We start from the raw sequence: 20,592 nt of genomic DNA, 5'->3' as shown, positions 1-20,592 counted from the left end.
CATTATGCTAATTTCCAGCTCAATATTTTTATTATTGGACTCTAATAGAGTTGGTTTCTATAATTCACAGTATATAAATGAAATAATCTTTATTTATCACATACTGTACCTTGGTGCAAGGCCTCCAATTCATCCTCAAGCTGCTTTAGTGCCTCTTTTGAAACCAGTTTTCTTCTGATTGGCTGCCACTTGCAAAGAGAAGGTGGGTGGGTGGGATTTTGTACTCATAACCAGTTCTATATGCCTGAGATGAACGTATTAGGGATACTATCCTGTCTTTAAGTGATGACGTGATGAATCCTAATTCCAGGCCCAAACTACTCTTCGTTTAATAAGGCTGTTGTGTATTTCACATGTTTTAATGCTTTGTATCTTGTTCTATTTAATCTCAACAAGCCCCTGAAAACAGTCAGTGATCACTGTCGGTAGAGCAGGGATATGGCCAAAAATATTTATCACGATATATATTTGGAAATTTGCGATAACGATATAACTGATGATATAATTGACGCGAGACAAAATACTTTACAACTCCACAACTTTATTGGTGCAAAAAAAAACCCTATCAATGTATTTTCACTGAAACAAGCAGCTGTTTTTTTATGTGCATTAAAGCTATATAAAAATTTAACAGTGCAAATGCAAATTCCTTGCTGACAGTTTAACCAAAAGGCATTTCCAGTGGAAATGGGCTGACATATCCTGAGCATATAATATCCACAAAACTTAAAAAGAGATTATACACACACAATACGGTAATATTATGTTGAAGCATGTACGTAGTAGCAGTACGTATCACTCCACAAGGCTCCCGACTATGGTAGCCGTAATGCTCCGACAATCCATCAAGCGGTGCGGCTTCGTAGCTTATCAAAGTCGTACTAAAGCATTTTTCGACAGATTTTTGAGCGCCGTGTACCACATCAAATCTGCCATGTGCGTATGAAAACAAAGGCACTGCGCATGCACATTTTACCCATATTCTATCGTGATATTTCATTTTCTTATCATTGCCTAACGTTATACCGGTATTACTGTGAATGGTATGATAAGGCCCAGCGTTCATCTTCCAGCTTCACTGTTTATATTATGCTAACATAGCTGTGTCGCTAGCAATCACGTAGCACATCATTACATGCGAGTTATGCAAACTTCAGTAACCCTACAAACGTCACTGCTGTTTACTTTCCTGTCTTCATTTATGTTGGAAGTGATAGCAGAGCTGTACGTCTTAATTTTTTCAGAAATCCCTCAGTCAGAACATGCTATATTTAGATGGAAACTAGCGAGCTAACTCCCTGCTAACTTCTAGCTCTGTTAAATTTCACAAATTTGGTTTTCATGGATGCCTGGATGTTAAACTTAATTGTTACACCTGGTAAAGCAGCAATGCTGATCATTTTATTACAGATAAAAGGATTTAGACAGTTTTTAACTCTCAGTGATGCCGCAGTGATCATGTGACTTTAGGGACCTGCAACGGAGTTGGGCCCAGGCACGGCTAATGACCTCAGACTTAAAGACCGGATACAGGTCAAAGTATAGAAAGAACTATTTGAAGATCTCTGTTTAGTTCACAGGGATTACTTCAGCATATGGTAACTTTATTATTTGAAATTTTTAACCACAACAACAGGATATGTATGATAGAAAATAGTTGCCCCCCTTAAAATTGTCCATCTATCTTTTATAACATTTTTGCTTCTCTGTCACACTGAGGGGAAAAATACAAAAGCTTAAAAAAACAAACAAAAAAGCCCGTAATTTCACAATTCTGCATCCCTACTAACTACCAGTTAAACAGAGTGTTCATCCAGCTGTATTTAATTGTAGTATTTCGCTATCGTCTTTAGCAAACTACTGTCTTGAGTTTGCGACTACCCCCAAACTCTCAATAATTCATTTAGAGCATGTTTTCATTAAAAGAAAATGTGGAGATGCGGTGCTATGTGCCAATTTTGAATTGAAGCTCCAGACCAGATTATGTGTTCAGCCTAATTTGCCCTCTTCATTTTCCTTTTTAAATACGCCCAACAAATGCTCCACCTTGCTTCTATCTCATATTCTATTGGGGAGATGACAAACAGTTTGCAAGCCAAAAAAAAAAAGTGCTGTTGCCTCAAAAATTCCTTTCTGTGTTAAAAAAGAAATGTGAAAACAACTTTGAGAGGAATGTCATTTATGTCCAGACTGTCAGAGGGGTCTGGTGCAGCGTTTCAGAGTGAGGCCTGAAGCAGCTGGCAGACAGACGGACGCACAGACACCCGGTTCTCCCATTATGTGTTGAATCTTATAGAAATAGGTCTCTATAAGTAGCCTAAGATCCCCGTCTCTGTACACATTTAGACAGCGCCTGAACACATGGACGGGGCTCGTCCACTGGAGCTGAAAGCTAAAAGACTGTGTAGCAAGGCTTGAAGGGCTTCATTTTTATGAAACGGGGCTTCAGCTTAGCTTTAGCTTTAATATCACCTTAGCTAAAAATGCTGAAGTAGCTCTTTCTAATTACAGCTCTGAATACTACAGTATAAATGAAGATTTGGTAATGCTGTGTTCGTAAGGCCTCATCTGTGTAATCTCCAAGTGGTTGCTGGGTGAAATCGGTCTCTTGGCATCTTTCACCAAATGGTCTAGTGACCACCAAGTAGTCAACCTTAACCTAGAAATGGAGTGGTTCCATTCCATTTCTAAGTTAAAGTTGACTAGCTAGGTCCAGAAGAGAGGCACATAGGAAAGCCAACCTAAGATTCACTTCCTTTAAGTTTTCATTGAAATTCTGACCCACATCCTTTACACAAAAATCAGCCCTTGTTACCTCTAACAGCCTTAGAAACAACAAAGAGATTTGGGAAAGAGATTATTTTTAAATTGCCTTACTGCCAAAAAAAAAAAGTTTAATACACAAACAAAACCTGCGTGATGCACCTTTTAAATCAGGCCACAACCCAAAGTGATTTACATTTTTCCCTCAGTGTCACATTTGGATGCAATGAATAGCCTTTATCTTTAAATCCATAAGGTTGGACATTTCACACCGGCGCTGAGAGTGGACCAGGTGGTAAAATCGATGTGTTTCTGACAACTCCACTCTCTGGTCTTCTTGCCAGTACCGCTGCTACCTTTAGCTGTATTTCTTTTCTTACATTTTGTAGATCTCATCACTCGTTCATCAAATGTCTCTTACTAAACTAGGCGGCATTTCATCAGTCCATTTTTAACCAAGTAAGAAGAGTCAGCTGAAGTAGTGTCAGAGGCTGCATTATATGAAGCTGAAAGCCTGGATTAATGAAGAAATGTCTCTGCGTGGTGTTTTAGGTTTTCTTAAGACGGCAAACACAAAGAAAACCTGGTTATGTTGAACCAGAAGCATAGTCCACCTCTCTGATCAAATGAGCAGTGCTTGTTGTGCAAAGATCTCTCCTCTGGTCAGATTTGTAGACTTCAGCAGTAGGTTTGTGGGATCATAAAAGTCTTTCAGTGGCTGATTAAGTGTTTCGTGATTCTGATTTGATTCTTCTGCTGTGGCTGACTGGCTGTTTTATAACATAGCTGCATTTATAGTGAACCAAACAGTGTCAAAAATGCGTTATATATGGACTGTTTGGGGCTGTCTGTATTAAAAAAGTTGGCGTAATGAGCTGTATGTTTTTTAATTTATTATGAGCTGTATTATGAACCAAATAAAAGCCGGCAGCAGCAAGAGAGCCTTTGAATTGTTGTTAGCTTCTTGAAAACATGTGGCTGTCAAACCTTAGTGAGCTCATTGTGGTCGAGCTGAAGGATAGTAACCCAGATTCAGGGTATTAAATCCAGCTTCTGAGGTCCCGTAAAGAAATGTATGAAGGCAGTATTATTTTTAGTGGAATGTGCAGACTTCTTTCCGGAGAATTTTAATTGTTGCAGCTCCGAAACAAAGGCTAAGGAGCTGGTGGTGATGACCCAGCTAGACGTGGTCCGGTGGCCCAGACTCGAGTTTCACATGCCTTTCCCATGCAGCAGGCCGTCGCCGCTACAGATAGAACTATCCTCTGGGACAACCCAGGATGGCACAGATTATTCTAGAATTAGCAAATGTCTTCAACAACTAAATATATTTTGCTGAGAATTTGCGGTGCACGAGCAAGCCCGGCAGCATTTCATTCCTCCACAGCTGAACATGCTTGTCATTCTCGCAGCCTCTATTTTTTTCCGTTTCAGATATGTCTCATTTTCTGTTTCCGCTGAGATTGAAAGAGGATCCTGGAGAATGTGTAATGTTTTAGAATAAACCATTAACCGCCGACAAAGCCTCAACATGCATGCGAGTATTTCTTTTTTTTTTTTTATGTTTGCTCTCGTTTATTTCTTGTCTTAATACTTCTTTGGTATTTCTGGTCAATCTTTGTTTTCTTTTTCATTTCTGGAAGAAAATGGCTAATTTTGTGACCAGAACTATGTCTACACCAATTATTTTCTATAGAGCTTTTCTCACATATATTGTTCCCCTGAACATGTCTAGACATAAACCAACACAGGTCCAAATGTCCAGTGCAGTCTGACCTTAGATGGTCTTTGAGCTTTGTGTTTTGGCTTGTGCATGCTCCATCCAGACAGTTCCCTCGCCTAAACCACTTTGGGTATTTCCAGTAGTGCGAATACGTCTAAAGTCTGCCTTTTGCTTCATGTGAGAAAGTGAAAGTATGAACTTTATCCAAACCTGATTCTCCTGATATTTGATTAATACTCATTTATTTGTTTCCAAAACCCGAGGTGATGAATTGAGATTTGTTAGTTTGATTTGTATTAAGATTAAGTCAACACAAAGTTTGGAACTGGAGAACAACCCATGACTCAGAAACTGGAAATGAAGAAGGATTTTTGACAAATTGTTAAAACAATGGCTCCTGTTAGTTTTACTCAAAACATCTACAAAGTAAAGAGCTGATGTCTGCTAAGTTTCATAGAACCAGTCCTTGGTCTACAGGAGTCCTGTTGGGGGAGGATGAGAGGATGTAGTCATCTCAGCTTCGAGATGAGTTAATGTCAGCATCACTGCTCAGAATGGCATTCCTAAAATACTGATGTTATGCACGTATACCCCTACTGCGTTTACCTTCATAATTAACCTTTTTTTGCCGTGCTGACAAACTGGGCTTTATATGTGGCTATTAATGTGGTGGTTATTAGTCTAATTCATCATTTGGTCATTTTATCATTTATGTACTTTTTGTTTTAATTCTTTTATATCTTTGGTTTTCTTTTTGTTACTAGAAACTGTAGATGAGAATTGGTCTGTGTGGCTAAATGTGGTACATGAGCTGCTCAACTTAACAGGCAGTTCATTTGTATTTAAAGCCGAAAACCTTTGAGCAACCAGTTTTCAACCTTATGTTAAAGCTTGAGGAAATTTAAGGGGGTCACGTAGGTTAATATTTATTTTGGGGGATTTTGGATGTCGTTAAAATAATCTGTTCAGTACTTGTTGAGATATTTCAGTCTGGAACAAATTTGATAAACAGCCCAACCCATAGACAGATTTTGCCATCCAGAGAGACACACTGGCTAAAAACTGTCTAAAAGTCCCTGAGAGCACCTGCTGTGTAGGGAGTTTAATCCTGCAGCAGCTCTAAAATAATCCTATAGGAATATGATTATTATAGAAATAAGTGCTTGGGCCTAAAAATGGCCAAACAGAATCAGGGTGGGTAAAGCATCCCGTTGGTTGTCTCACACATGCTCTGCCCATGCTCTCCCTGAGTGCAGATCTCTGATGCAGTCCATATCAGCGTCCTAGTAAAGTTTGACTGCACCTTTCAGAGCAGTGGAGGTCCTGTGTTCTGCCTCCTGCACCATCATCTAAACCAATGATTTTCACACATTGTGTGCCAATGGAGCACCAAAGGGGAAAACCCAAGTAAAGGCAAATCTGTATTCACATCTGTGCTAAACAGATTCTTGGTCACCAGACATTAGGCTGCCGTCTGGACTTTCCTCAGCTTCAATCTGGGACAAACAGATTAATGTTTGTGATAAATGTTTCACTGCTTCAATATGAAACGGGAGCTTTACTGACCTCTTGGAATTCCTCATAAAGTGTTGTTCGGTGTTGTGAACGGTAACTACTAGCTACTGGTGAGGGGAGGGGGCGTGTGGCTGTCAGCCAGAGGAGGCAAAGACGCCACTGCTCGTGTCAGTATTGTTGGAAATGAGCATCTAATCCAATAGTGATAGTAATTTTTAGTATAAGTTAGTATTTGAGTGATTTTTTTTCCCCTTTGGAACAACCGTATTTGGCTACTGTAAAAAGTTGGATTGCATTTATACTTTGCAACAAGCTCTTCTATCATGTTTGTTATCCACTGCTATATCAGCCCATTTAGCACAATCAAGCAAACCATCTCAGACTCTGTTTCAGATCCAGTGGGGTTTTTGTTGTTGTTGTTGTTGTTGTTTTTTAAGGTGGGCCAAGTTTTGATCTGAATGGTTTGTTTTCCATGTGTCTGTTTGGCTTGCTTGGTGTCAACATGAACAAGTGTCTTCAGAAAGGTGATACGCTGCAGCTCATTGCTGCATCCTTCTCACTGTCCGAGCCTCTTGTGTGTCACTCTGTAATAATTCCTGTGCGAATGGATTTCCATTTGACAGAAGAAAAGTTTCAACTTTTCCGTTGTATGGGAATGAGTGCCTACAGGATACTATCCAAAGTTTTGCGCATTTGTCACAAAAGCACATCGCACACCTTGACTTTCTTCAAGGTGCAACAGCTTGCTTTAGAGCTGTCATCAAATTGAAATTTGATTATATGATTGGATTTTTAAATACTAAAAAACAAACATTTTAATGTGCTTTTGGAAGCACTAGTGTGCCTCAGTGTACCACGTGGGAACCACGGGCTTGAACCAAATGGAGCCTTTACAATTGTGTGACTGTGTCTCTCATTTTTGTGCCCCGTGCAGGAAACGTCCCAAACTAAATCTCTCACATTTTATTCAGGCACAGCTGTTTCACTGTGTCAACTGAGGCTGACTGTCAGAAAAGGTCATAAAAATTTCTTCTGGTTAAAAGTGGACCAGAAATGCAGATTTACTACACACAGCTAGCTTCAGTTGTCCAATTTTTCTGGCTGAATCTATACTGTCACATTGGCCATCTCCTGCTCTGTGCTGCTGTGTGTCCCTCCTCTGTGCAAGTTTGTTGTGCAGTGGTTACAGACTCTCCCAAGACCAAGACATGACTTGGAAAAACAGAGGCTGCTGTCACAAGACCGTGTAACAAACCAAACATTCAGAAATTCAGATTCAGATCTCTGAGAGGACATGTTTTTCCCTTCTGCCTTTTTTCTTTTTTTCTTTTTTCTTAGTCTCCCCAGGGAGGTCAGAGGGCAGTTCAGGACTAACCTCCCTCTGACGTCACATAGCTTCCTATCCAAAGCCTCTCGTGGTTGTTCTGTTTCTATCACCATTTCAAATCACCCAAAATAAAGCAGAACTACTATACATTATTGCTACTCTTCATATAACCTTATTTCTTTTTTGCTATAGATTTTTTGTCTCATTGTTTCTCCTACAGTTCCTTTCTGCACATGAAACCTGACAGCAGCTGTGTTACAGTCAGTGTTTATTTAAGTATTTACAAGTGCAGTTGGTGTCTGTTTACCTTTAACAAACATTTAAAGCAGGAGCAGGTAGGGAGTGTGCTCTTGTTTGCCTTGTCCTGGTGTTTGGCAGCGGGACAGTGCACATAGTTCATGTGAGAGTCCCTTTAACCCTGCTTCAGCCTGCCTCTGGTAGATTTGAGCAGTTATTTGTGAAGCTGCTGCAGGCCTGTGCACTTTATTTTAGGGGAATATTTGGGTATTAAGTGTGCCAGTGTTTCTAGTTAGGAGAGGCCACTGATGAAGAAAATATGATCAAACAGTTCATCTATGAATCATGTAGTCTAAGTCAAAGTTTGACCTCTTCAGATGTGGATTATTTGTGGACAGGTGTGGACATTATTAAAACTTGAATGGGTCAGCTAGCTGTGGCTCAGGTGTTATAGCTATTGCATTGATTGATCCTTGATTGAAAAGCAAATTAAAAGTGTGTAAAATAAAACAGCATGTGAATATAAATGGTGTGGCTCGTAGACTAGAAAAGCACTATCCTACCAAACAAATGCCGGGACAGTGATCTACTCACCTGTAATCCTACGTGTAAAGCACATGTAAAAGGTCAGCAGTTTGAAGGCGTTTCACACTTTCTACCTGTAATAATTTCGTTTAATTGCAAATTGGTCAAGTCACAGCTCAAAAGCTTTGATGAGGAAACTTTTCCTGTCAGCTTCTCTTTCTTCTCACTTTTGTTGTGTTTGGTGTAACACTTGGATTTGTCGTTGTCAGGAAAAAAGTTGTTCAGGTGCTTCATCAGACAGTATTGTGAACAGTGAATGTGTTTTATGTCACTTCAATGAGAGCGAAGGGCTAATTCTGCATTGACTCATCAACTGGCTCTTAATCCGAATGCCAATTCTTTGATCGAAATGAGGAAGTGAGATCTGGTGAAGTGAGTTTGCTCTGAGGAATGCTGTGCAGAATGTCTCAGCGTCTCTCTCCGGGCCATCCCCTCATTGTATGCATACCTCAACAGGATCAGGACTAATGCGCTGTCTGCATTGTGAGCATAGTGTGTTGGTTGCTGGTCCTCCTTTTTCCTTTTGTGCTGATTTGATGGAAATTAGTTACTGTATGAAATGCTGTCATCAAACCCGCTGCTCCATGACTCACTGATATGATTTGTTAGGGTAGTAGAGATCATCATGTGTCAGGCTGTCTTTTGCCTTGCCCTTGTTCTTTGTGGGTTTTTTTTTGGGGGGGGGGGGCAACAGACTTTACTGGGCTACCTCAAGCTGGCTCCTTTCGATTTTGAGGATCAGCAGCTCTTCTCTGAGCCCCTCCTGCATGAATAAACTCTTCATGCCATCTCTAAAGCCTAATTTATGGTCACTGTTTTTGCCCTTGTGAATGTTGATGAATGGTAAATATGATGTCACATCCACTGGCATTCACTCTGCTTTGGTGTCATTTTCGCTATTGATTTTTGTTAGGCACACAGGTACGCGTACATGGGTGTACGAGTGGGTCAGCCCTCACCACCATTTCAATGTTATATTGGTAAAGGAACTCAGAGACTCTCAGATTACAGAGTGGAAGATGCTGCAAGAGCTGGAAAAGATGAGGCAACTATGAAAAGACCTCTGATCCCTTTTGATTTCTTCTACTCTACTCATTTCTGCCACTTGTGATCAGGATCATCTTTCAGCCAATGACAGTAACTCATGGCCATAGCTGAAGGTGGGATTGACAGCTTCAATTTGACATTCGGCTTTCTCTCTTTGCCACAACAGATGCCACTACAGTGCTGCAGTCTGTCAATCATCCACTTTACTCTGAGCTATTATGAGGCAGCAATCCTCCCCAATCTGGAGCTAGTTTTTTGTAGCGATGTTTGTTATTTAGTGTTCACTTTTAGCCACAGCTAAATTGCATACCTAGTTTTAGTTTTATATTTAATTTTATTAAATGCAGTTGGTGATAGTCACCTGACTGTGGCATCTTTCCTTCCTGTGTTTCTAATTACCATTGGGTTCTCTGGTCAGGTCGTGCAGACTCAAGACAGACTTCTCTGTCCTGGACTTTCAGTTTTAGTCCTTGTTCTGCTCTACAGATCCAGTGGAGTGGGGCGAGGACTAGCTGCAGTCCATGGATGTGGAGTTAAACCACAGGATGTAATGATGCGTGAAAGTGTCAGCTGGTTGTTTTGCCCAGATATTTACTTGTCACAAATAAAGTACTTGAAGGGATACTCACTCAAAAAAACTCACCGCTGCCACAAATAGAATGTAAATTCATGAACATGTGAAGGTCACTGACTCACAGTCATTACATCTGACTCCAAAGCCTCCTGAAGCTCATGATTGACATATTCATTTGTCCCAAATCTGTCAGGGAAGAGAGAGACATGTTTTTTTTCTATGGTGGGTAAAACAGATATTGAACATGTCATAAATGTTTTTAAGTAAATATATTTTAAAGGTGCTATTGAGATGTGGCAGTGGGTCATGAGCGATGGTGCAGAGGAGTCACGGACTGTATTGTGCATATGATCTGTTTAAGAATGCTTTTCATCCTTAAACAACCCATACTGGTATTGTGCTCTATGCACTATCCATCCATCCATCTTCATCCGCTTTATCCGGGGCCGGGTCGCGGGGGCAGCAGCCTAAGCAGAGAAGCCCAGACCTCCCTCTCCCCAGCCACCTCCTCCAGCTCATCCGGGGGAACACCAAGGCGTTCCCAGGCCAGCCGAGAGATATAATCTCTCCAGCGTGTCCTGGGTCTGCCCCGGGGCCTCCTCCCGGTGGGACATGCCCGGAACACCTCACCCAGGAGGCGCCCAGGAGGCATCCTTGTCAGATGCCCGAACCATCTCAACTGACTCCTTTCGATGTGGAGGAGCAGCGGCTCTACTCTGAGCCCCTCCCGGATGGCCGAACTTCTCACCCTATCTCTAAGGGAGAGGCCAGCCACCCTTCGGAGGAAGCTCATTTCTGCCGCTTGTATCCGCGATCTCGTTCTTTCCGTCACTACCCACAGCTCGTGGCCATAGGTGAGGGTAGGGACGTAGATCGACCGGTAAATTGAGAGCTTCGCTTTTACACTCAGCTCCCTCTTCACCACGACGGACCGGTGCAGCGTCCGCATCACTGCAGCCGCAGCACCAATCCGTCTGTCGATCTCCGGCTCCCTTCTCCCATCACTCGCGAACAAGACCCCGAGATACTTGAACTCTTCCACTTGGGGCAGAAACTCATCCCCGACCCGGAGTGGGCACTCCACCCTTTTCCGGCTGAGAACCATGGCCTCAGATTTGGAGGTGCTGATCCTCATTCCCGCTGCTTCACACTCGGCTGCGAACCGTTCCAGTGCGAGCTGGAGGCCTTCACTCGATGAAGCCAACAGAACCACATCATCCGCAAAAAGCAGAGATGCGATTCTGAGGCCACCGAAGTGAAAGCCCTCCGCCACTTGGCTGCGCCTAGAAATCCTGTCCATAAAAATTATGAACAGAACCGGTGACAAAGGGCAGCCCTGGCGGAGCCCATCACCCACCGGGAACGAGTCCGACTTATTACCGGCAATGCGAACCAAACTCTTGCAACGGTTGTATAGGGATCGAATGGCCCGTAGCAATGGGCCAGACACCCCATACTCCCGCAACACCTCCCACAGGACACCCCGAGGGACACGGTCGAATGCCTTCTCCAAGTCCACAAAACACATGTAGACTGGTTGGGCAAACTCCCATGCACCCTCAAGTATCCTCGAGAGGCTAAAGAGCTGGTCCAGTGTTCCGCGACCAGGACGAAAACCGCATTGTTCCTCCTGTATCTGAGGTTCGACTAGCGGACGAACTCTCCTTTCCAGCACCCTGGCATAGACTTTCCCAGGGAGGCTGAGGAGTGTGATTCCCCTGTAATTGGAACACACCCTCCGGTCTCCCTTCTTAAAGATGGGGACCACCACCCCGGTCTGCCAGTCCAGGGGTACTGCCCCTGATCTCCACGCAACATTGCAGAGGCGTGTCAACCAGGACAGCCCTACAACGTCCAGAGCCTTCAGGAACTCGGGGCGGACCTCATCAACACCAGGGGCTCTGCCACCAAGGAGTTGTTTAACTGCCTCAGTGACCTCGCCCCCGGAAATTGGCGGGTCATTCCCCTCATCCCCAGACTCTGCTTCCTCCTCGGAAGACGTGCCAGTGGGATTAAGGAGGTCCTCGAAGTATTCCTTCCACCGCCTGACAATTTTCTCAGTCGACGTCAGCAGCGCTCCGCCAGCACTATACACAGTGCAGGTAGAGCACCGCTTTCCCCTCCTGAGACGCCTGACGGTTTGCCAGAATCTCTTCAAGGCAGTCCGAAAGTCTTTTTCCATGTCGTCTCCGAACTCCTCCCACACCCGAGTTTTTGCTTCAGCCACTGCCCGAGCCGCATTCCGCTTGGCCTGTCGATACCTGTCAGCTGCCTCCGGAGTCCCACAGGCTAGTCAAGCCCGATAGGACTCCTTCTTCAGCCTGGTGGCTCCCTTCACCTCTGGTGTCCACCATTTGGTTCGGGGATTACCACCACGGCAGGCACCAACCACCTTGCGGCCGCAGCTCAATGCAGCAGCTTCGGCGATGGAGATGCTGAACATGGTACATTCAGACTCAATGTCCCCAGTCTCCCTCGGAATGCTGTCGAAGCTCTGCCGGAGGTGTGCGTTGAAGATCTCGCAGACTGGGGCCTCTGCTAGACGTTCCCAGCACACCCTCACTACGCGTTTAGGTGCACCGGGTCTGTCCAGCGTCCTCCCCCGCCCCCTGATCCAACTCACCACCAGGTGGTGATCAGTTGACAGCTCAGCCCCTCTCTTTACCCGAGTGTCCAGAACATATGGTCGCAGGTCTGGTGATACGATTACAAAATCGATCATCGACCTGCGGCCTAGAGCATCCTGGTGCCACGTGCACTTATGGACACTCTTATGTTCGAACAAGGTGTTCGTTATGGCCAAACTGTGATTTGCACAGAAGTCCAATAACAAAACACCACTCGGGTTCAGATCAGGGAGGCCGTTCCACCCAATCACGCCCCTCCAGGTCTCGCTGTCGTTACCCACGTGAGCATTGAAGTCTCCCAGCAGGACAACAGAGTCTCCAGGTGGGGCACCTTCCAGCACCCCCCCCCCCCCAGCGACTCTAAGAAGGCTGGGTACTCTGAACTGCCACTCGGCGCATAAGCGCAGATGACAGTCAGGACCCGTTCCCCGGCCCTAAGGCGCAGGGAAGAAACCCTCTCATCCACCGGGAAAAACCCCAACGTACCAGCAGCAAGCCGGGATATTAGAATACCCACCCCAGCCCGCCGCCTCTCACCAGGGGCAACTCCAGACTGAGACAGAGTCCAGCCCCTCTCCAGGAGACTGGTTCCAGAACCCAAGCCATGCGTAGAGGTGAGCCCGACTATATCTAGCCGGTACCTCTCAACCTCACGCACTAACTCAGGCTCCTTCCCCACCAGAGAGGTGACATTCCATGTCCCTATTGCCAGTCTTGGCAGCCGGGGATCAGTCCGCCAGGGCCTCTGCTCCTGGCCGCCGCCCGGCACACAATGCACCCGACCCCTATGGTGCCTCCTGCGGGTGGTGGGTCTGCGGGAGGATGGGCCCATGTCTCCTCTTCGGGCTGTGCCCGGCCGGGCCCCATGGACTAAGGCCCGGCCACCAGACGCTCGCCCTCGGGCACCCTCCCCGGGCCTGGCTCCAGGGCGGGGCCCCGGTAACCCTATCCCGGGCAGGGTAAACTGTTCCCCCGATGTTCTCTTCATAAGGGTCTTCTCAGCTCTATGCACTAATTGTGCAAAATTTTGTATCAAGGTCATAGGTAAATTTGTGAAAAATCTAGCTTTTTGACCACGTAGGGTTCACCTGCTGGCTACCACTTATAGTATATCGAACAACTTTGTTATTTGATTGGTGCATTTCAGGTTATGACCTGATGTTTTTTATGCCAAATTCTAGGGCTGTTCGATATAACGATATATATCGGATGACGATATAAAAACGTCTATCGTTTCATTTTACGCTATCGTTTGTTTCGTGGTGTCGCAAAATAAACAGTTTACAGCAATATTTTTACGCCATTTTGATGGTCACTGTAGTGGATATATTAATTTCTTAAAGTTCTCTCTTTCTCTTATATTTAATATAACCACACTACGGAGGGACAAGCGCCTGTTTTTATGCGTTGTCGTTAGCAACAACGACGGTAACACCATTGCGTGTCCGCTTGTTTATTTTCCACATAAACCTTTCACAATAAAGCTCAAGATCCTGTTGAGACTTTTCAAAATAAACTTACCCACGTGAAAGAGTATGCAGAGTGTTTACGGATGAGAAGCAAAAAAGAGCCATCAGGTGCTAAAAAATAAACCTTAGACTCAAACGTTAGAACAGACTTTTCCCTGCAGCACGCCGTGTAATAAATACTCACAAAGAAAATGGCGGCCGTTACAACTTATGTCTAAAAATGTATCGTTTCATGCATCGGTTAAAACACTCGACTCCAGGTACACGACGCCCAGCTGGAAACACTTCACGCAAGTCGAGCTGCCCGAGATTCACAGAATTTACAGAAAATGTTAAATTTTTGTGATTTATATCGTTATCGGACGATAAATGTCTTATATCGGGATATGAGATTTTGGTCATATCGCACAGCCCTACCAATTTCTGTGAAATGCATTTTTGCATTTTTGAGTTGTGTTGTTTTTCTCGTATTACACATTATCAAGTGTTTTGGTCATTTGACCACACGAACACATAAAGAATGAATGTTTGCTTTTGTTCATTAGAACTTAACACACCATTTTACTCTATGTACATAATAAATGAGGCAGAAAATGTATTTGTGTGAGGAGAATGTTTAAATGAGAGTAACTAAACAGGATGGGAATGTAGTGAGATTTATTGATCAGTGTTTTGATATTGAAAAAGAAGTGAGAGTTTGCAGGATACATGTTTTTATTCTGTATATGATCTTCATTGCGGGTTATTGTTTGCACTGAAATATTCTCAATAATTTTCAGGATCACCAAACCGCTGACGTTTGCCGACTGTGTTGGAGATGAACTGCCTCTCGGGTGGGAGGAAGTTTATGACCAACAAGTGGGAGTTTACTACATTGACCACATTAACAGTGAGTACATTAACTTGGCTTTTGTCCCCTCAGCATAAAAAAAATAAGCATAAGTAAATGCAACTTGTATTAAAAAGACTTTATTTGACTATAACTTGGCAGAGTGAAAGCCCACTGAATTTTAATACAGTGTACATATAGTTTGTAGTTTCACATGTCTTTGTGCAATTATTTGCTGACTCCTGTTTTTGTCGTCCTGTCAGAGACCACCCAGATTGAGAACCCGCGGACTCAATGGCGGCAGGAGCAGGAGCACATGCTGAAGGAGTACCTTGTGGTGGCCCAGGAGGCCCTCAAAGCCAAGAAGGAGATATACCTGGTCAAGCAACAGCGACTGGAGCTGGCTCAGCAGGAAATGATGCTCTTCCACGAGCTCTCTGAGGACAATCGCTCCATCACCAGCAGTAAGACGCACAGATGTCCTTCACTCGTCTGATAGTGTACACCATATTTTGTTTTATAGTAAGATGCACAAAGTAGATGAACAGAAAGGAATGAAAATGGATGAGAAAAATATGAGCCTGAAGCTCTCATGGGAACCAAACATGACCTTGGCTGACCCAGTTATCTAGTCTGGACATGTATTACCGCTGATATCCCTTTAAAGACTTTTGGGAGGGGTGCAGGTCTATAGAAAATTTTCCAAATCCTCCCTTTTAACTACCTCCACCCAATAAACCCTGACTCCTGTCAGCTGTCACACACAAGATGTCCAGGGGGCATCTGAGAGATGACACCTTAAAATCATCACGGCTAACTAACTCTAACCTGTCTGCTTTTCCTTTCTGTGTGTCCACAGCGGTCTCTGGCTCCTCCTCAAACGCGAAATACGACCCTGACCAAATCAAAATGGAAATAGCCTGTAGACGAGAGCGGGTAAGTCATTATCGCAGGAGAACAATGGGCTGCAGTGAGGGGCCCTTTTGGGCAGAGAAAGGGGCTGGGGTGTGGCCCCTACAGGATACTGTGGCTCTGGCCTGGGGTCTCAGGAGGATGAGGATGAGATCATAAAGGGGTCAAGCTGAGGTCCCTAATGGGGTTATATAAGACATTTCTCTCTGATCAGTCATATGGGCGAGGGTGTTTCTCCTGCATGAACAACATTTTAACCTGAAGTGTTGAGTAAAGTGTAATTTTGATGTTACTGTAGAAATCTGTCGACAAATCAAAGAAATTGAGTTTCTTTAAAGATTATATTGACATATTAGGCAACGTCCATAAATAAACATATTTACAGTGATTAAAGACCAGATAACTCAGATTTCCTGGTAATCAGTGAAGGTCTGTGTTAAATATTAGGATTAAGTTATGTGACCACCATCATTACAGTAATATCAATGCAATCAATGAATCAGTGAAATAGTTTTAGACTGATTGGAACCTCTTGTATCCACTTGTAACTCTCTATTTAGCGCCACTATTTAAAAACTAATATCATTTATATCATATCATATCATCATCACTCATTTCCCTCTCCATATTGTTATTATTCTTGGACTCTACAAGCATAGCTTTACATGATTTACTGTTTACAGTGATCTTGGTTTATTTTATACTGGGCCTTGGTGCACCTTATCACCCACAGACAGTATAAAAGGTGGATCGAGCTACTGTCATGTCACTTTTTGTCTTTTTTTGAAGCCTCGGTGAGAGTTTTGTCCATCTCCATCGTAGTTGGAGATGGAAACAATCTGATTGTGAGGGGCGGGTCTGACCGTGAAAATGCCCATCCATTGGGTAACGACTTGTGATTGATGGGTTTTTAGACATTGAGTTTCCTTTCTATAACACAGATAATCCTCCGTCTGGCCATCTGGTCGCTTTCAGAAAGAAGGCAGAAAGCTTCATCCCTGTTTATACTGTCTTTGCCGTCAGCTCACACTCTGGAATGAATTGTTTAGCCCCTCCCACTTTTAAAACGGACTTTCTTCTGATTGGTTGTCTTTTAAAAACTGAGGGTTTTAACAGCATACGGGTGTAGCTGTATGCCTGAGAGGATTATATTAAAGCTGTTCATTCTCATTGAGCTCGTAGAGAGCCAAGAGTAGAAAAAACTTGTGGAACTGAGAATTTAGAGCGGTCTGAAGACTGAACTGTTTCTTTCACAGAGATTCCTTCTACATATGCGGACCTCATTTGAAACAGTGGGATGTTCAATGAGCGCATGCACTGTGGTAACTGTAATAACTCCACTCTGTTAACATTCCCATTGTCAGCATGTTGGGATACTGACATAAGCATTCATGCTTGCTTTCTAATAGCTATTCTTTCTAATAGGAGTATGGCATGACCTCATCAAAAGCATCTTAACTACAGTTTGTGTAGGCTACAGGATAAGCAAAGTCTGACACTGTCCCAGATATGAACAATAGTTATTGGAACAGGTTGGCAGCCTGTTTAAAGCAACATCATCTTCCTTGTAAGGATCTGAATATCGTTCTCGGTTTTACTTATTGGATGGAAATGGTATCTGGGTTGTTTATCGATGTGGCCCTCATGAATTTGTGCACACACCGAGGAAGAAATGATTGCAAGGAGAAAAAAGGGCCCTTAAATCAGGAAGATTCTCATTAGGCAGATGTAAGATCAATGTGTACTGCATTCAGCTCGCAGCTGTAGCTGTTAGTGCAAGAAAACTTTAGTCAAAGCAGTCACAGCACTAACATTATGCCCAAAATATATTCAAATAGGTGAATTATTTAAAAAAAAAAGACCTTCTGTGCAGTTGAGGTTTAGGGGAAACTATCCATAGGGACCTGTTTGTTATAACAGGCTCTAAACATGTTTATTTCTGCTGTAACCTGGAGTCAGCCTCAAGTGGCCATTAGAAGAGCTGCAGTTTTTTGACTTTGTTGCTTCTGTGTTTAAAAATAATTAAACAAACATCAGATAAATTAGAATAATGCCTCTTTTTTAAAAATCTCGACTCCCTCTATATTGTATTACGGGCCTTCTCCTAACCTTTAATTGTCTCCAAACTTGGTAAACTAAAATTCACGTGCCCTCTGTAACTCTGAAATAGTTCCCTTTCCCTATTTCATATTAAAATAATATTTTTAAAAATCTTTAACTGGGTCTCACTTCACAGCCACCACATCAATTATAGATTTCTATTTTTCTAAACCCTCTCATGCACAAAACACCTCAGTGTGTGACCCTGTGTGTGTGATTGTGTGTGTGTGTGTGTGCGGTCCTCTATATAAACATAGCTGAGCATTCCTGTATGTGAATAGTCGTGACTTGGCACTTTTGGCCGGTGTCGGTGGTGAGAGAAGCCCATTGTGTGCCACGCTAACCCGGTGCTCGCTTCTGTCCGCAGCTTTCCAGACTGAAGCAGGAGCTGGCCCAGGTGAAGCAGGAGCTGCAGTATAAGGAAATGGGAGTGGAGACCCTGCAGGAGTGAGTGTTCCTCTGCCTCTGTGTGTCCCAGGCCCACCCTTCCTCCCATGGCCGCCTTTCTCCTTCCTACAACACTCGGCCTTGTTGCTCCCCACCCAGCGGCCTTTTCCTTTTTTTTATTCTTTCTCACACTGTATGTTTGGTCTCATCCTTTAGGTTCCTTTAAAACCTTTTTCCTTTCCTCGCCACACTTTTATGTTGTCTATATTGTTGAACTGAGCTTTCAAATTTAAATATTATAATCTTTTAAAACAGTTTCCACTGCTCACAGTTTAGACACGATTTAGTTTAACTAAGAAGATTGATTCAGATTTCAAAGATTTCAAGCAAAAAGGCCTTTGACTCATTTAAAAAAGAAAAAGAAGATATTTAAGTTAATAGGAATATATTTTTCACTTTGTGATTTAAAGTAACTTTTCTTTATTATTCATTGTACTTTCTTCTAGTTTTTGTTGCTTTTCAGACACATTCACATGGCGTCTTCCTGTGCTGGGAACATTTCTAAGCGGCTCCAAATTTCATGTTAGAAATAGAAGCTCCACCTCTGAGAGGAGAAAAAAAAGAGAGAATGTTTCAGAAAAGGCAAATGGAGGGAGTTTTTGATGGAAAAGGGGACTCCACCTCAGGAAGAGGATGCACCAGTGGAGTGCAGAGAGCCAAGGCTCAGCCTGGAGAGGAAGTTGTTCCATGGAGAAGGGGGGGGGGGGGGGGTGAAAAGGGGGGGAGGTGTGGGCTTGAAAGCAGTTTCAAAAACACAGAGATATCTGGCAGCAAATTCCTCTGCACTTCCTGAGTCCTGGCAAAGAGTCCCTTATCTCTTAGATAATACACAACTCAAGTGATTCCCAGAATAGACAGGAGAATACACAGCTTGCAGAAAACGGAGACGCATCCTCTTCTTGAATTTTTTTACGTGTGTGTATACGTGCTCATGTGCGTATTTATGTCTTTGTTAGCCTTTGTGTATGTGTGTGCGCGTCCCTTTGTTCCCTCTGGGTCACTCGGTAGGGCTGAGGCCATGAGGAACCCTACGGCTGTTGTTTTGTTTTGTTTTTTCTCCAATCTCAGCTGTTGTCAGCAATATAGCTAATTGTTCTCCACGCCATGTCACATCAGATAAAGCAAACCAGCAGTTTCTGGTGTAGAGCCCTCCTGCTCCTTAATCTTCATTGCTCGACTTAAAGAATTCAGGAGTTGGAGTTAGGAGTTTTAATCTTTTGGACAGTTTGGCATACAGACGTCTCATCTGTTCTCCATCTTATCTTGATGAATTTCTCTGAATTTTTGGATGCTTCACATGCTTCCTCTGACCTGTTTCTGTAGCCAACATCACAATCAGCAGCTCTAAGAATTGAACTAAAATAAATGTAAGCATATATGATGCTGTACAGCACACGGCATGGGGGAGGTGGGGGGGTTCGATACAGCCAAGCACAGAAGGGTGGGCAGTGTCCTGTTTTCTGCTAAACACATAAACCTATAAACTCCTCGGCCCTGCCAATGGGCCGGGGGGCACAAAGCAGGGCTTGTTTTGGGAGGAAGAGGCAGGGTCGGGTGGATGAACAGTACCTGCTGTTGAAGGAGAGTGAAGGAAGCGGGTTGTGGCGAGAGGGGAGGCCACGTGCCAGGTCCACTAACGGAGGAGGCACGGTCCTGTGCTCTTCCAGCTCCCCACCAACCAACCACCTACCTAACCACACACACACAGACTAGGGATACAAGAAGATTTACTCTGCAAGCACGATAAAATACACAGATAGGTCATATTTGGTGTACTGTGATATGTTTTTGTTTATTTTTTAATGTCATGATCTGTAGGATAAACCCACGCAGAGATTTCACCTGCTAAATCAGGGAGAGCCCAAACAATCCCTGATTGTTGAAAGTAAACGAACTGAGCCTTTATGCCGGTCTGTCACATGCAGTTTCAGTATTTCAGAACTAACCACAGTCTAAAGAAACACTTGACTCATTCATGAATACAATACAGTAAGACTTCAGATGTTCATCTGATTATTTTGTGACTTTACTCACCACTGACATGTTTTCCAATACAAAGCACCGTATCTTGTTGTGCAAGTGAATGAGAGATTCATTCCTAATTTTAAACTACTTTAGATAGAAATAAGAAAGTAAAGGTAGGTGCTTTGCTGGGAAAAGTCAGAGTCAGATTGGTGATAAATAACAGTTCAGTAGAGCCGATTAGCTCTCATTCTTAATCCTTGTGCTTCTTTTGGTACTTACTCTTATTACTTTTAGTGTCCAAAATTAAATCCATTTCAGTTTTATTCTGTCTTAAAGTCAAAGATGTGAAAAAATAATATATTTGTTTAAAAATCTTTTTATATTATTAACTAATAATGTTCAGTTTTCTGGAATTTCGTCAGTTTGCGGGCTTCATATATTCATCTCAACCTCACTTAGAAAATCACCGACA

At 43.3% G+C, this 20,592-nt stretch overlaps 1 protein-coding gene across 2 annotated transcripts in view; it reads left to right on the top strand.

The window, feature by feature from the left end:
* wwc3 (WWC family member 3) overlaps nt 1-20,592 on the top strand; it is a 49,638-nt gene that overhangs the window by 7,791 nt on the left and 21,255 nt on the right. For both annotated transcript variants that reach the window (XM_063467497.1, XM_063467496.1), the window contains exons 2-5: nt 14,647-14,756; nt 14,960-15,160; nt 15,556-15,632; nt 18,076-18,155. In XM_063467497.1, the coding sequence (XP_063323567.1) occupies nt 14,647-14,756; nt 14,960-15,160; nt 15,556-15,632; nt 18,076-18,155 (468 nt within the window). The remainder of the gene's footprint in view (nt 1-14,646; nt 14,757-14,959; nt 15,161-15,555; nt 15,633-18,075; nt 18,156-20,592) is intronic.

This window comes from Pelmatolapia mariae, linkage group LG23 (assembly GCF_036321145.2).
Source record: "Pelmatolapia mariae isolate MD_Pm_ZW linkage group LG23, Pm_UMD_F_2, whole genome shotgun sequence".
NCBI lineage: Eukaryota > Metazoa > Chordata > Actinopteri > Cichliformes > Cichlidae > Pelmatolapia > Pelmatolapia mariae.
This window is presented reverse-complemented; position numbering and strand designations above follow the sequence as displayed.